Source organism: Nomia melanderi, chromosome 7, assembly GCF_051020985.1.
Source record: "Nomia melanderi isolate GNS246 chromosome 7, iyNomMela1, whole genome shotgun sequence".
Taxonomy (NCBI): domain Eukaryota; kingdom Metazoa; phylum Arthropoda; class Insecta; order Hymenoptera; family Halictidae; genus Nomia; species Nomia melanderi.
The window spans coordinates 4,881,105-4,898,236 of NC_135005.1; the positions used below are offsets into that span (position 1 = coordinate 4,881,105).

The 17,132-nt window shown below is 38.6% G+C and overlaps 1 protein-coding gene across 1 annotated transcript; it reads right to left on the reverse strand.

The window, feature by feature from the left end:
• Nucleotides 1-1,548: 1,548 nt before the first annotated feature.
• LOC116424366 (uncharacterized) lies at nt 1,549-15,318 on the reverse strand. Its single transcript, XM_031970664.2, has 10 exons — nt 15,223-15,318; nt 13,591-13,938; nt 12,521-12,925; nt 9,986-12,021; nt 9,081-9,336; nt 7,831-8,559; nt 6,730-7,176; nt 5,508-6,014; nt 3,473-4,123; nt 1,549-2,979 (listed from the first exon to the last, which is right to left on the reverse strand). The coding sequence occupies exons 1-10, from the start codon at nt 15,316-15,318 to the stop codon at nt 1,549-1,551; spliced, it is 6,906 nt and encodes a 2,301-aa protein (XP_031826524.2).
• Between the last annotated feature and the right edge of the window lie 1,814 nt (nt 15,319-17,132).

The following is a 17,132-nucleotide window of genomic DNA, read 5'->3' on the forward strand; positions in this document are numbered from 1 at the left end:
ACTGACACATTCGACCATGCTTCGAATTCATTGATAGATTATTACCATTGTTAAAACAATTGCTGCAATTAAGTAGGATATTGACACGGTACCATCGACTCGATCAAAAACGAACGAGAGAGAAATATTATTTCGCGTGTGCAACTTGTTTCTTCGCGTGGAAATTACCTCACGGATTATCGGTGAATATGCAGGCGGCTGCAGTAAACTGGGTCAGCGCAGGGAGTCAAAGGACTTGGTTCGCGTGCGAAACGGGGCCGTTGCTTTCTCCTTGTTTTTATTAAAATACTTAAACGCTTAACTTACACGTATACCAACCGGTGGTTGGTATGTAATTCAGTTAAATAGACTTAGCCCGCTATCATCGTTCGGAAAACGACGCTGCCGGACACCGGTTCGCGCGTCGCATCGCTGCCGGCGTCGAGGGATGCCAGAAATGCTTTTGGCATTCTCCGCATTTTCCCTTCATTCCAAAAAAACAATACGATCAATTTCGTATAATCGGTGCGTTTCACTTCCCTCATCGAACGTTACCACATTTAAGTAAGTACTTTTCAACAGTTTTCCATGCATCTGGTGAACTCGAGGAAACTCACTCTTCGTTGCTGAATATGTACATGGTGACTCTCTATTAACTTCACGAAGTTTATTGGCGTATCCCGAGGGAAATGTTATATTTAATGGGAGTTCTGAAATAATCTCGCTATGGAGATGTATGCATATTGAACGCTTTTACATAGTGTGAGCGTTACTTCGCCAAGGATGTCCAATATGGCCGCCATCGCTCTTGAATTTTGAGGTTAACTCTTTTGACAATTTATACTGTTACAGAAATTATTGTCGATATTAGCATAATAAAATAGCGACGAGTAATATTGTGACGAAATGTAAATTGTAATTACAAATTTCAATCAAGAAGTCCTCAATAAATTACATTTTACGGTACATTAAAAAAATTTCTATTTTACATTAAATCTAACGAATTCTTCAATGAGAAAAAAAACAATATCTGACGTTAACATTCACATCACAAATTAATTTACAAAATCATAAACTCACACAAAGATCCGAGTTACATTCGAAACACGAAATCATTCTCAAAACGGAACAATTACAGATCCGTCATGAAATCTTCCCACTCTCCTGGTACACCAAAAACTCTGTGAGGCGAATTAAAAAGTCATCATACACACCAAGCGTTTTACCATAAACATCGGACCCAACTCACCATGAAACGACGGATTACAGACTTCCCTCGCCACGAACCAGCCCACCAAACCTTTCGGTTCTCGAATCACAAAATAAATTAATTTAAATTACAATACAAATTTCTCCTTACACCATAAGAAAGTCACGAATCAGTCGTTCCGATTGTTAGACCCAAGTTCCAAGTTTTGGAACGTTCACCTCTCGAGACGTGCGAATAAATAAGAGAAGAAAAACGTTCGGTGCGAAGATCGCGATCAACGAGGCACTCCCCTTTCATTGATCCTTTCGTCCTTCGGATCCAGAGGAGCGACGATTACGCTTGACCTTTCGCTTGTCCCCTCATCTGAACCGATCGTCCTGGCTGGGCCTGGTCATCACGCAGCGGCCTCTGTAGCAGATCTCCGTCATATGGGACACCCTAGTTGTGGTCGAGGTTCGCAGGACCCTGCCGAGCATCGATTCAGTCGAGTTAACAGCTGCAACGGTGGTGGATGTCGGCGTGGTCGTTGGCAGGTCCGTGGCCGGCGGCTCGGTCGGCGACCCCGTCGTCACGGTCTCCGAGGTCGTGGCAGCTCGTTCCAAGGTCGTCGCGTTCTCCGGATCAATATACGCCTCCGTAGTTGTCTCCCTGCTAGCTTCTATATCCCTCACTGTCTTTGCGTCTTCAACATCAAAAATAGTCTCCACGGTTGTTGCAATATCAGGATCTTTCGTAGTCGTCTTCTCATCCTCTAAAGACTCTGATTCAGCTGCCAAAGGTGTTTGCAGGGTAGTAATAACTTCCTCTGATTTTTCGGTATTGGTTACAGTAGTGTCTTCTTCAGCGTTCTTCATGGTGTCGAAGATAGCTTTTACGTAGTCTGATAGAGTCTTCACGCTGTCGTCGCCATCGTCCTTGCTTACTAGTCCTGGGATGGCTGTAGTGGATCTAAGGGTGGGTTTCGGGTCTTGGTTCCAGATTTGGGGTTGGTCGAAGGTAGAAGGGAACCTTACTTCGCTCCATTTGGTCCTGTGATTTTTAGGATGAGCGTAAACTTCGTCCTTTGATCGTTGATCGTCTTTCACTGCTAAGTTTTCTTTGCTTAATAATTCTGTTTCCTCGTGCGTCAGTTTTAATTGAGTCTTAACCGATTCCTCGTCACTGCGACTCGTTTCCCAGTCGTCGTTTGGTTTGCTCACATCGTTCTCTTTGGCAGTATATTTGTCAGCGAGGAAGTTGAGATCCAATGCGGTACGCCCGTTCCAGTTGTCGTTCTTGTCAGAGTCCCACTGATCTTTTATCTTTTTTTTCTCGTCATTACTCCCGTTCGCCGACCATAAATTCTTCTCCGAGTCCTTTGTCTTTCCGTCAGAGTTCGTTAATTGTGGATGATTGTCTTCGTCAGGCTTAGCGGTTGTCGTTTCTTCCGGTTTTTCCGTGGTTGGAGGCACTGTGGTCATTTGATTCTCGGTGGTTTCTTCGGCGTCGTCGGGGATTAGCATGGTTGTTATCGCAGGAGACATCGTCCAAGCCATTTCCGGTATTTCGGTGGTCGTTGATTTCACTGTTGGTTCGTCGTTCTTTAGAATGTCGGTTAGAAAGCCTTGGAATACTGATTTTTCGGATAAGATCGGCTGCGGGGTTGGCAGCTTCGATTCCCGGATGGGATTGTATTTATATTGCTCGCGGAACAAACCATTCAGGGCGGAGTTGTAGTGCTGTGATTCTGCGGTGACGAAGTCATCGACCGCTGGTCTTACTCGGACGCGGACCCTTCTCCTTCGAGTGCCCTGGAACAAATGGAATACAAGGGTTTCGTGGAGTCGTGCAAGCTCGAATGTTTAAACTGTTTTAACTAAGTAAAATTCGAAAATAAGTGCCTATTTATTTTCTAAACAATTTGAATACTATTTGAAAATAAGCATCTTATTATCTTTTGATAAATTCGAAAACAATGCGAAAATAAATATTTATGTATTTAATTTCTGAACTATTTGGAAACAATTTGAATAGTTCAAACGTCAATACATTTTTCGAATAAAAATATATCTAGAAACATGAAGACATATTAAAACAAAGTGAAAATAGGTTATGAAGAAGACTATTTATCATTGCACAGTTTTAAAAAAGTAAAACTGCCTTTCTCTGTAAGTTCAATCTTAAACATTAAAATCGTGAATCCACCAATTCCAAATTCACGATAAATAAGACCAACTACTTATCTACTATTTTACTTCGCAATACCATTCAATCCACCAACCATTCAAGCAATCCGCGTCTCACCTTCCTGCCAACAGGAGCGTCAGAATTCTTTTTCCGCGTCTTCTCAAAATCAATAGCGGTCTGTTGCTCTACAGAACCTTCCACCTTATCCATCAACCAGGATTCCCCATCATTGTTCGCCTCAATATCACTTCCATTCTTCTCTCGCGTTGTCGCCGTCGTAGGTGCTCCAGTGACACCCGCATTTGTATTGATTTTTTCAGTATGATCCGGTATATTGGTCTTCTTGCCGAACACCGTGGTGCCCATCAGCAACGACTCCTCAGCGGCTACCACGTCCACCGTTTTATCATCCGATGAAACAAGCAGAGTAACGGATGAAATTTCCGGCGCAGCAGTAATTATGTCTGGCGCGTCCTTCGAAGATCCGCTCGCCCATTCGCGATCCGCGTCCTTCGGCTTTTCTCCAGTCAGCTGGTTCACCGCGAAGCTCGGCTGGAAGGAGGTCCTCGTCAATTTCGTGGACCACTGGCTCTCCGCCCCGTAAATGTCGACCGTCGTCGGGCTCGAGTCTTCAGATATGTGCTTGCCAGGCAAGCTTTCGCTGTACTTTCTCGGAGAACTGCTGGCTAGCTGCGTCTGATCATATTCCTCTCTTTGCACAGCTGGTTGGGGATAATTGCCGAAGTTCAGGATGAACTCTGAGGGATACTGAAATGAACATGATGGTATTTCATTTATTTTTTTTTGTTCGTTATAGGTAAGTAGGAAGATGTCTTTCTTTTACGAGTAAGGAACGAAGAACGAAAAATATAATTCGTGATGCAACAAATGTGGATTCTTATTTCGATCCGATTTATTCTGTGATCTTGTTTGATTCTGTGAAATGATGATTTCGATGAAAGCGGAGAACTAAAATTATCTTCTACCTGGAGCTAGGAGAAAGCTGTGAAATTTTGTAAAAACTTGATAATTGATTTTCATGGAAGCATGAATGTTTGATTCAAACTGCTGGATCTGTGAGATGCAAGAATGTTAAGGAAGCAGTCAGTATACAAATTTTTATCTTATCAATTTCCGTTTCATTAAGAAAATTTGTTTAATTCTGTGGAACTTTTATGAGTGCTGCTATGATACTTGATGTCAAATAAGAAATTTATTTATATAAACAGATTCTGAGAAATTCCGTTTGTAAAAACAATAATTTATAGCTACAAAGGTTGTATAGAATTTATAAATGATAACATCATTTTCTTTAATACCATGATGAATAAGGCCTGATAATTCCTATTTCTGCAACTCGACCTTAAAGTTAAAACTGACTCCGTACATTAAACGTTGTAAAACTATTTTTAATTTGTTTTACGAATCCTCACAGCGAACTTTTGATTTGAGCGGCAGATTAACGAGCGAAAAAAAGCGGAGTATCGAGATCTCTTGGATTTACATATCACAGCTTACGTGAAACTCATTATCCCCGCCATTATTCACGCCCCGTGGTCACGTAACGAAGTTCGCATACCGAAATCAATAAAACAAAACAGAAACCAGGTCGTGGAGCCATTCTCTCTCGAATTTCTAATCGTTGGTCCAACTGTGACTCATAATAACAGGAAAATCCTCCCTAATATGGCCATGTATCTAAATCAATAATATTTTCGTTATATTTTTATTTAAATTCGTAACTTATTATTTGAATCCTTTTATTTTAATTAAAAACTCTTAATTAATAACTTTTTATTTGACAAAGATAACAGACTTCTATTTAGTGCAAAAGTTTATCCTTTTTTTGCATTCCCTTTTGCACTAGCAAAAAACTGTAAATTTTCAACAAACTATGAAAAAATTAATTTATGTACGATTAGTCAAAAATTTTGACCACTTGATTAAATTAAATTCCATTAAATTATTCCACTATATCCATTTACAATATTCATTCCTATTTTCAGATATAAATGCTACATTAAAACCAAAACCGACTTTACCAATCCAATCTAAATCATATTACCATTAAACAAATAAACTTATGAATTCACAAACAAAATTCTAAAACGCTGTTACCAATTCAATAATTCATATCAACCCAAATACTCACATTCTCGCTGGACGTCTCGTAATATTGTTGCGCTGTAGGATTATGATTCTGCGCGAATTGCGAGGTGCCATCAAAACTATCTTCATAAAGATTCGCCTGTTGTTCGGTGGTCGTTGGCTGCGGGCGAACTCGCGGATAATTCTCGTCTAGTGGCAGTTCGTTGTGCGATTCTAGCACGGATTCGGTGGTGGTAGTGGTGGAGACCCGTTTCTTTCCGGGTCGTCGGACGCGACCCCTAATCCGTGTTTGCTTCACGTCATCGGTGCGAGATTTTGGTCTCGTCGTGTATATCGCGTCATCCGGCAACACGGTGGCAACAGGTATTCTTTCCGTCGTGGTGGCAACTTCTGTGACCGGTGTCGTAGTCGCTGGTAACGTTGTCGGTTTCCCCGGCAAACGGCGATTCGGCGTTGGCTGATACTTCTGTCGCGTTTTCAGCAATTGTGTCTGCGGTGGACTCGACTCCACCGCGGTTTCGTCGCTCGGTAGCAGAGACTGTTGCGGCACCTGTCGATTTTCGAGGTCAGTTGACGTGTTTACAGTGATCCTGTTTGGTTTTTTACGCGTGTCTGTGTTGCATTGTTTCCTCTGATTACTATTATCGTTTTTTTTAATCTTAAAGTTTTAATCATTTTAACAGTACAGACTGTATAGAATTACCGAATAGTTAGAGCGATTTATTTAGAGTTTCTAAAAAGTACAGTACGAAGCAAGTCAAATAAAGACAAAAGAACAATAAAAAAAAAAATAAGAATTGGAAGAGTATATTTTTTGAGACTTGATGCAGCTATTATTGTTACATCCACATAAATACACGAATTTGTTTTATAGATTCTCATAACAGCATGTTGAGAATTCAAATAATTGTAATATTTCGATTCTGAAATGGGTTATTTTGACTCGTTTAGTAGTTATCATTACAAAGAATCACTTATTTTAATACTATCTTGCTTTTGAAACAAGATACCTTCAGAATGTAAAGTAGAAACTATAGTTATTATTAAACTCCTACAATTTAAACGGATTCTATTTCAATATAATATTTCTCAAGATAATACGTCTCAAAGTGATACATCTTCAATATAATACATCTTCAATACAATGTATCTCAATATAATATTATATCTTTCTAAAACAGTTAGTCTAGTGTTTAACGTATACCAATACACAAGACATTTAATTTCGAATTTTTTTACAAATCTCACCATCCCAAATAACTTACCTCCGAAAGCTGAGGCCGGAAGGTAACAGGTGCCTGGAACCTATTATCCACCGGATGTACCGGTCGGAAATTCGGTGGTCTTATAAATCCGTAGTCGAGGTCCTCTTCCGGTGGAGCTTCAGTTGTAGTGGTCGTCGACGTTGTCGTTGTCGTCGTAGCGACTTGCTTGTGCTGCTGGACTGCGTGGATCTTGATGTACTCGTTTCCATCTGTCTGTACCTGAGATCCGTGGCTCTGATTGCGCGATCTGGATCTAGTCCTCTGTCGACCAGAGGATGTTCGAGCCGAATCTTGATTTACGACATTGAAGCGAACATATTCGTCCTGGGTACCTCTGGTCCGCGTCTGAACCGACGGCTCATGGTGCACGCGAGTGCTAACGCGTCCTCTGACTCGTTGACGTATTACAACGGGCGTTGTGCTGGTTGTTGTGATCTCTGTTGTGATCTGTGAATGGAAAGTCTCTTTCTGTATAATTTTATTTATTCATTCTTTTTAATCCGATTGAATGTAATTATATACTTTCCTATATAATTTTACGTATTCATTCTTTTTAATTGGATTGAATGTAATTGTATAATTTGTCATAAAAGAGTTTGGTAGCGTGATTTAGTTCTTACATTAAATAGTAGTTATTAAATAGTAAAAGCAAACAGAGATTTCTTTTAATTTAATAAAAAATTTTATTTATTTCTTCTTGTGTCATGATATTTAAGAATTTGCACTTTGAGTGATTGAAAATATTAATAGTTTACTGCTTATGAATTTGATGTAAGTAAATATATTATGGAACTACACCATTTTTATTATATATTCTATACTTATATATTTCCTTAATCTTTCTGAATATAGTCTTATACCAATAATAGTCTTACACCACTTCCGATATTTACGTATTATACGTATTACCTTTGTTTTTAAGAAATAGAATACTAATAATAATATTAATAATGTGTAACAATATTAAATAAATACAGATCCAAACTTAACTGAAATGACTAACCAGTGCGACCTTCAATTAGAAAACAAAGGTAGTCTGTATAATCATAAGTACCCTACTTTCATTATAAACGATCCAAATAGTAAAATATCTTTACTCACTTCAGGAGGCAGCTCTGTAGAAGAAACAGGCAGCGCATAGTCCTCCTGCTTGTTCTCGGGCAGCGGCACGAATATAGGTTGCTGGTTAGGATCACCACCAATGACACCTGTCTGAATCTTCTCGCTCTCCAACCGATGAAGATTATCCTGTCCAGTCAAACTGTATTCTGGTTGGGTCTGGGGTACGTTCACATCGTAGATCGAGGAATAACGTTGCTCATCCATCTTGTATCGCGGATCGGGCGTGGTGGCCAGCTCATAGTCGCTATTTTCCGCTTTACCGTCCAGCTGATAGTCTTTAGGTCTCTGAAGGATGCCTTGGTCCAGCGTTTCGCTATTTTGGGCCTGATAATTGAATCCGTTTACTGGTGTCTTTTCAAGGCCAGTGTGTTCGACGCCGGCTTGCTCGTAACCACCGCGATAATGTGATTGGTCTGGTACCGTTTGAGGGTAGTTCTGAGTCCTAGAGTAGTCCTCGGAGAGCAACGAAGAACCGTGGCTCGCTGTAGCGTCGCGCAGCGATGGGTAGTTCTCGGTAGTGCTGACTGCAGGCGAAGGGTAATTCTCCGGAGTGAAGTCGCTAAGGCCGGAGGACGAGTCCAGCTGATGGTGAACCGTTTCCGGACCCGTCGATTGGAGGAAACCGTTCCCCGTTGATGGAGAAGCCGCATCACTATTGGTTACGTCGTAGGTTTGCTGTGATTGGGGACTCTGGCTTTGACCGAGAATCTGGTAATGAAGCAATCGCGTGTTTTGAATTTTTTGATTTTGGAATATTTATTCAGTTGATGGTGTGTACAGTTAGTTATGAAAGTTATGGAAGTTAGTTGCAGGAGAATATGGTATTGTCTAAGTGAAGATTGTCTAAGGCTGTTGGGTCGCTTGTTGTGTAGTAATGTGAAAAGTTAAACTTTTTATATAAATAATAGCTTTTTTTAAATATTATATCATATTATATTACATGGAATAAAATTTTTGAATAAAGAAACAAGAAAACTATTGTGAATGGTTTTAATAATTATTAATATTACAGAATTATCTAAAAGATAAAATAGAAGAATAAAGAGTTAGTGGAAAATAATTAATTTTCATTGATTTTTGTTGTAAGTTCCTAACGTAAGATTAATGGATACGCGGAATTGAATAAATAACTTTCTTAAAAATTCAATGGTATTCAAGTTTTCTTGTTTTTACTATCTAAATTGTTAAGGGTTAATTAAGTGAATGATACATTAAATGTAACAAGGTACCTCAGATTGTTGATTGGTTTTTTCCCGATTCCTGTACTTTTGCGTCCTGCTACTAGGTCTCCTATACTCAGAATTATATCTCAGTGTCGTTTCTGGAATTCTCGATTTAGTCGGTTCGTAAGAATCTTGATACGTCTCCGTAGTTGTGCTGAATCTCGACCTGGATCTATTATACGGTCTTCGGTTTCTGTCAGTGCTCACTCTCGTGGACGAGGCTTGAGTGGTTGTCCTTGGCTTTGTGGAAGAGACTCTGCTCCTAAAGTAAACGAAACACTTCATTGTATATTATATGTATATTATTTCTTCAGTTTTATTCTACGTATTTTACAGGCACTCTATTTTACAAAATATTAACAAAAAAATGTCATAAGAGAAAAATTTATCGAATCCATAAACTTTAAATAGGAATCTGTTTTCTTGAACCGAGGTTTTCAATAAATCCTTTGTTCGGTACACTCTTAACTTTGCTGCGTCTACAGGTTTTATTTGACCCAATTGCGTTTTCTTTTCTTTAATTTAGTTTTTTGATCTAGTTCTGTTCTCACTTTCCCAAAAATGTTTTCGTATTTGAGAAACGTAGGTTTACCAACGTTTTCACTTACATACATATTTCTTTATCATATATAACTACATAATTTACTATAATTTCGTATTATATTTCTTTCGTCCTTGTTTATTAACTAGGTATCAATACTTTCATATTCTTGGAAGTTACCAATATTAAACAAAATATTTATTTAAAATCCGTTTGACGCAATTATAAAATAATTTATAATCAATAATTCGAATATATGGCAAACTAAAGATGTTGGATAGCGTATACGATAGCGTACTGATGATTAAACTTATTGTTTCAAAAGGATTAAAAAAATTAAACAGTTTAAAAAATATGATAAAGCACTGACCTTGGACGTCCACGTGGTCTATATGTCGTTGTAGGAGTGCGTTGTGTAGTGGTAGTGATAACAGTGGGACTAGGAGTCGTCGTGGTAGTACTAGACTGCAATTCAGCTTCATTCTTATCCAGCAATGAGTTCACCAATCCAGGTAGATGAGGAGAGATCGCTGGCAGTTCAGCTGGCAAACTATATTGGGTGGGACCAACAGGTCCTCCTCTAACATCATTGACATCACCAACAGGGATGTCACTCTCGAAATTGTTACTCAAACCAGTTACGGATCCATCCTGCCCATACTGTCCTCCAGTATTATATCTTTGGGCCTCTCTCTGTTGAGCCAGTTCCTGATTAATTAGCGCTAGTTGAGCAGCAAGCTCTTGCTCCTTGGTCGTAGGATCCTGAGGACCAACTGGTCTGTCCTTGAAACTCGGTGTGCTTGAGTAAGAAACTTCTTCCACCTGACTTATCGAAGTTTCCACTCTGGGTCTTTCAGTAGACCTTGGATTCTCATCGTAGTACTTCTGTTTTCTGGTAGTAGGCCTCTGATCCTCATAGTAAGCAGTGCTGATCACTGATGCCGGCTTGTTGTCGCCATAGTACTGTCTAAATCTGAATCTAGACCCGGAATATCCGGATGACGGAGTGGTCGAATAGCTCTGCTCGTACTTGGGGGTACTAGAAACATCCTGAGAATATCCGACGGTGGTCTGAGGCTCGTATAAAAGTGTCGTCAAATCTGAGCTTCCATCGAGTCCATCGCTGTATGAGTTAGGTTCAATCAACGGCGTTGGGCTAGGATTTCGGTCATCGCCGTCTTTACTGTTGTCCAGACTGTTATCCAAAGTGTTCACGACTACTGATCCAATGTGCGGCGCTGGGAAAGGGATTTTAGAGTATCCTGGTGGTGGATCAAAACTAAGGGGTGCAACGAAGAAAGGCAGCTTGTCTACTTTCCTCTCGACTCGGTTGTGATCAATAGATGAGAGATAAGGAAGATCAAATTTAGCATAACCAGATGGAGGATCCAAGTTGGTAGGACCCACAAACACCTGCGGAGTGTCAGGGCCAACGGTGTCCAACACAGCAATCGTCTTAGCGTCCTTCAGCAACTTCAATACGTCAGACACTTTAGCATTGTTAGTTCTCGAGTTCGAGTTCCCCATGTAGACAGATAAAGGTGGCTGATTAGGGGATGGAGCGGTAGTAGTGGTTTCTCTGTTATAATTTTGCTGCTCTTGGTACTGATTTCGTTGACGATGTCTTCCTCGAATCTTGCTTTTCGCAGGTTTAGGTGTCTCGGGGAGATGCTGACGATGGTATTCCTGTTGGTCCCTGATCAGCGGCAACGCTTGAGCTTCTTGTTGCTCAGCTAACCTTTGACTGGCTGCTCTAGCCTCTTCCTCTCGTTGCTTTTCTAGTAGTTGTTGTTGCTTCAGTGCTTCCTGGATCTCTAGCTCTTTCTGCCTTTCTAAGGCAGCCAGTCTCTCAGCTTCTCTCTGCCTGGCCGCTTCTTCGGCTCTGCGTTTTTCTTCTTTCGCACGTATCTCGGCTAATCTTCTTCGCTCCAGCTCCTCCATCCGTTGCTTCTCTCTGGCCTCGCGGATCCTCTCCAGCTCCCGTTGTTTCGCCATTTCCTCTAGCTTCTCTAGTTCTTTCTTCTTCTTTTCTGCATCTCGTTGCCTCTGTAATTCTTGCTCTCTTTGAAGTGCCTCCTGTTGCAGCCGAGCTTTACGATCCAATGCTCTTTGTTCCTCATTTAACCTGGCGATCTCCTTCATCCTTTCCTCGTTCAGGAATTGCGTTTTTTCTTCTCGTTCCATTTGTATCTGTTGCAGGATCTGACGGTTGAACGCGTCTTGGTTGTTTGCTATTGTACTTGGTTCTACACCTTGCTGTTGGTGCTGCTGATGATACGATTGTTGCTGCTGGTGGTGCTGCTGGTGCACCTGCTGCTGCTGGCGGCCAGGATATTGCTTTCTTCCGCGACCACGTTTCTGGCCTCGTTGAGACAACGTTTCCGCTGGAACGTAGATCAGTTGCACCTGGAAAAATGCGATTACGCAACCACTGAAACCGATGATGTATTGTCTGGCGGTTGTCGTATTGATTCTTTGTATTCTTGACTGTAAATGTAAATCTTTTTCCAATGTAAGATACATTATTTCACAGAGTTTATTTTTCATCATGTTCAACAACTAAGAACTTTTTTCTATTACATTTACGAAAACTTATTGCAGGCGAATTTTAATTGCAAAAATACATATCTCAGAAACGATTAATTTAAACTACTATTACAAAATTTATTATTTATTATCTATATTACAATTAATTCACAATTAATAGTTCCTTATAATTATTTTTAAAATATCTCACACAAAGTCTTAGAGTCAATATTAAAAGTTAAACTTGTTCTTTACAAATCTGATTAAAATATCAAACTACAAGCGATATAAAATAGATTCCGAACTTTTTCCCTGAACATACTCGTTACAGGGTGAAATGTGCTGAAACTTTAATTGAATCGTAATCGAATATACCAACCTCTTCCTCCTCGTCCTGCCCATTCTGCGCGTGTCCCGCCAGGGACGCTTGACTCGGCTCCTTCAAGTGTTTCCCGCCGGGTCGTTGATTCTCTTGAATCTCCTCCACGTCTCCGACGTTTTGTTCTTGTTGCAGGCCATGGTTGTTCCGGAAACCCTGACCAGACAGGTTCGCGAATTCCTGCGGAACGTTCGCGTTGTCGTGTTTCGCCGGTGGATGAGCTCGCGGCCGCTGAGCCGGAAGGAAGCTCTGTGCCGGGAACACGGGAGGCAACGCTTCCGTGGCCGGCAACGGTGGCACTAGATCCTCCGGGGCTAAGTCCGTTTGCGAGTGTCCTAATCCACTTTGCGACAACCGTTTCTCTTCATCGGCGTTGCTGAATCCGCTCGGCAAGAACGTTTGCGACTGAGGAAACGAAAATTGCTGTAAGATTCGGAGCAAAGATAAATTAGTTGAAATGTTAAAATATATTTTGAAACTTTGATGGGGGACCTATATTCTGAATGCTTAGTTGAATTTCTTTGAGGATTTTAATACGTTTGACTTTAGTGTAATCTTGGTAATCAATGGTCATTGTTTAGTTTTGACTAATTCTTGTCTATTGAAACTGTGCAAAGTATATTTTTATTTATAGAAAACTATTTGATTTATTGTTAGAAAGTTAATTTTTGAAATGATTGAGTAAATTGATTATTTAATTATAATGTTTATAATCATTACTGGAAATAACTACATAATAATATATAATAACTAAATACATAATAACTAAATGTTGTGTATATATATATATACAACATTTCTTGGATTTTTTATTTTTTTGTTGGGACGAACTATATATGCGTGGCATGTGCAACAACCTTAGGGTAATTTTTACAACCTTGTTTACTGATCAGTATTCAAAATTTTGAACACTATAAATAGTGTTGTATTCAAATAGTTAATACTATAAATATGTCAGTAGACAAATATTTAATACTATCAATATATCAGTAACCATTTGTAAATTATTATAATATTAAATGTTTTGTATGATACGTATATTTATGCGTAAAAGATAGAATTCGTTATACCTGGAGAAGTTGCTGCTGAGCCCTGAGTTGCTGTTGCAACAGCAGCAGTTTCTGTATACTCTCCTGTGTCTTTTGCAGCTGCAAAAGCTGGTCCTGATATTGTTGCTGAAGCGCCGGTGGCAAAGACAATTGCGGAACTTGCGGAAGGGGTGCTGTGCCGCTGGCCAGTAGCCCCGCATCAGGATTGTTCTGTTCCACCTGAGATTGCGTCGTCCTTGGATCCGGTAATGGGATCCATTCGCTGTTTGAGACCTGTCGCGACCATCGTTCGGCCTGGACTGCACCGAATTCGACCGACAGGACCAACCAGCAGATTGGTATTGTTAATAACAGACACTTCCGCACGATCTGAAGTCAAACAAGAAATTCGTAAAAGAAGGAAAATATAATAAGATTGGAGGAGAACAGTAGGATATGATTGATGACAGTATGTAATTAATAGATGGCAAATGTTTATGGAAGGCCACTTTCAAAAATAAATTTTTATCTCTTTATTTTTATTATTATTGCATAACGAATTTTTATTTATTTTTATTATTATTTCATAACGAATTTTTATTTATTCATTTTTATTATTGCATAATAAAATTTTATTTATTTATTCTTCTTATTAACTTCCTTTTTTGTATATGTCTTCAATGTATTGTATTTAGAGGGATACAAAAGTTGCAAGAAATTTTGTATGTATCTATGTATTATAAATAATATAAAATTTGTTTAGGACTTAATATTTATTTCTTATCTTATGCAATTTTATGCAGTGTGTTACGCAGTAACCGGTTTAACTAAGTTTCATACAGACTCATTGCTTTATTTGGAATGAAGTAACAGATAGAAACTTTCAGGGAAGAAGTTAAATATGGACTTGACTTCTACTTTTACAAATTAATGCGTGAAAATATGAGTAACATTTGTAGCATACGTAACTGCGTGAAACGCAATAAAATATAAACTTTTAATTAATGTTAAAGTGACCTCCATTTTCTTCTTTGTGTAGTAAAATCATTCATCGAGGTATTTAATTTCCGCTCTCATAAATCAACCCGTGAGAATGTGTGTTTGGGTAAACGTCTATTCGTTCCTTTCTTAGACGACGATTGAATACAAACAATCTCTGTAATTTTACAAATTTATTTACTTACGTATTATATTTATTATATTATATAACAAATCGTTATATCTTTAAAAACTCATTCAATTATAGTGTATAACAAAAACGAAATTACAAGATCTAAAAATTACTGACATGAATTACATATTAATGCTTCCATATTGCATTAAAATTTCCGGCACTAATCGCATACAAAATTTACCATCAATTCACTTCTTTCTCGCAGAGAACGTCAAGCCTCATCGAAAAGCATTCAAACATTTTTTAATCTAATAATTAACTCGTGGTCGAATGTCGCGGTAATGGCTACCTCAAACTTCGATATCTAAAATCGAAAACTACAAATGAATAATTTAATTATTCTACCAACGCGAAACTGGCATGTGTTTTTTTTTTTAGAATTTAAGACTTCTATGCATAATTCAGTTTCTTATGAAAATAAATATTAGAAATTTAATATTAGAATTTAGTTTGAATAATCTCTCATTGTGTGCGCAATAAAATCAAATAATGAAGTGTACACTCGTCAAACGCAGAGCAAATGCATCCATAATATATGGATGTCTGTAAAGTAAACAATCGGATAAGTGATTACTAAGCTGCTTATTTTTATGCATTTATGGAAAATTTGAGAGTAAAAGTTTGCAAAGAATGTATGCAATACGAAAGAATATATAAGATACTCGAAGTGTAACGATTCACAGAATATTTATTATGGAAAACGATTTTCGATGTCAATTCTATTTTCTCAATTCTACCCTTGAAGATTTGAGTTTGATAAAGATTAACTGGTCAAGACAGTCCCGTCCACAAAGAGTTAATAGAAAATTGTCGATCGTTAAGGGTTAACAACGCAAACATTGAGTAATCGACAGAAATCTGACAACAGCGAAGGAGGAATCGAATCAATTTCCGTTTGATAAATCCGCGGCCGGTTCGCCCACAGGTAAAACCTAAGACCGGTATTTTTCCAGCGAATTCGTGGCCGCCAACCGATGATAATGTATTTAATGGAAGATTGAAAGGCGTATTCGGGTCGACGGTTTCACGAGGAAAGGAGGCGGAAAAAGGAGCGGACCGCAATCTCGTCGCGGTGATCGTGGAACGCAGAAGAAATCGAAATATTCGCGGCAAATAAATACTTAGCCACGATTCAGTTGGCGTGAGCATTAAACGGTGTCTACCGCGGTTTTATAGGCGAGCAAAACCGCGAGAAGGATCCTGGCGATCGAAGAAAGAAGAGGACTGCCTGCCGACTTTTATTTATATAAACATCGGTTTTCGTAATTTTCCGGTTGCGGATTCGCTGGAATTTTTTAATTGAAATGAGAAGAATCGAGTTACCGGTAATTGGAAATTAATGTCTCGCGACTGAAAACTTCCAGCGCGGCTAAAGATTAATAAGTGTTTTCACTTCGAACAACTTTCATCCAATTTGTCGGAAATCTACAAAATATTTTCACAGGCTTAGACAAATCCATCGTTCCCGGGGGATGAATTTATGGGACAGGATTCAGTTTACAATAGAAAACATTTTAGAATGCATGAAATTCGTGGCCATTAGTGTGAAACGAGTCTCTAATTATGGGGAGGGAGTTAATAATTTATTCGCTTGATGATTTTTCTTTTATTTTCTCCTCTTTTTGTTGGAAATAAGAATATATTAATTTGGAGTTTTGTTAAATTGGATTCAACGATTATTTAACATATTGCACGAACATTAATTGGTTTAATCTTTAATTGAATCCTTAGTTTGGTATTTCCTATTAGGTGTAATATAATTATTAGATATCATTATACCTACTTAAACATTTTTAACGTTCTAATAATTACTTTACATATGAAAAGAAATTTTTATATAACCACGTATATAGTAAAATTTATGTATTTACGACGGATAAAATGACATTTGTCATTATCTTACGTTTTACATAATTTTATTTAAAATAGAATAAGATTTTTCTTTCACTTATTATTAGATTTTGTCTAGAATTTTTATTTTATTTTAATATCTATAGAATTAATTTATAAAGAATCCATACTCGCAATCTAATTACTTAGAACTTGAGTAAAATCGAAATGTATTCTCAGTAAGGAACGTGGGTTAATATTAAATTATCAATGAAATTATAAGACAGTCGAATGAGTCAAGACTGTTCAAGTTGAGGCTCTAAACGCGTTTGAAAAAAAGAATTGTTCCTGTGACTGTTTTCTCACGGTGACTAGAGAACGGATTGAAAACGTAAACACGCGTGACGCAAAACGTATCTTGCACGATCCGCGTTTTCGTGTTCGTTAGAAGGACGACTACATTCACCGTTTGATTTCGAGCTGGAAACCTGATACGATATTAACCCTTAATAACCCAGTGTATACTTTCGTACCGCAACTGATCAGTAGCGTCCTCATCATTATATTAAATAAACTAAAT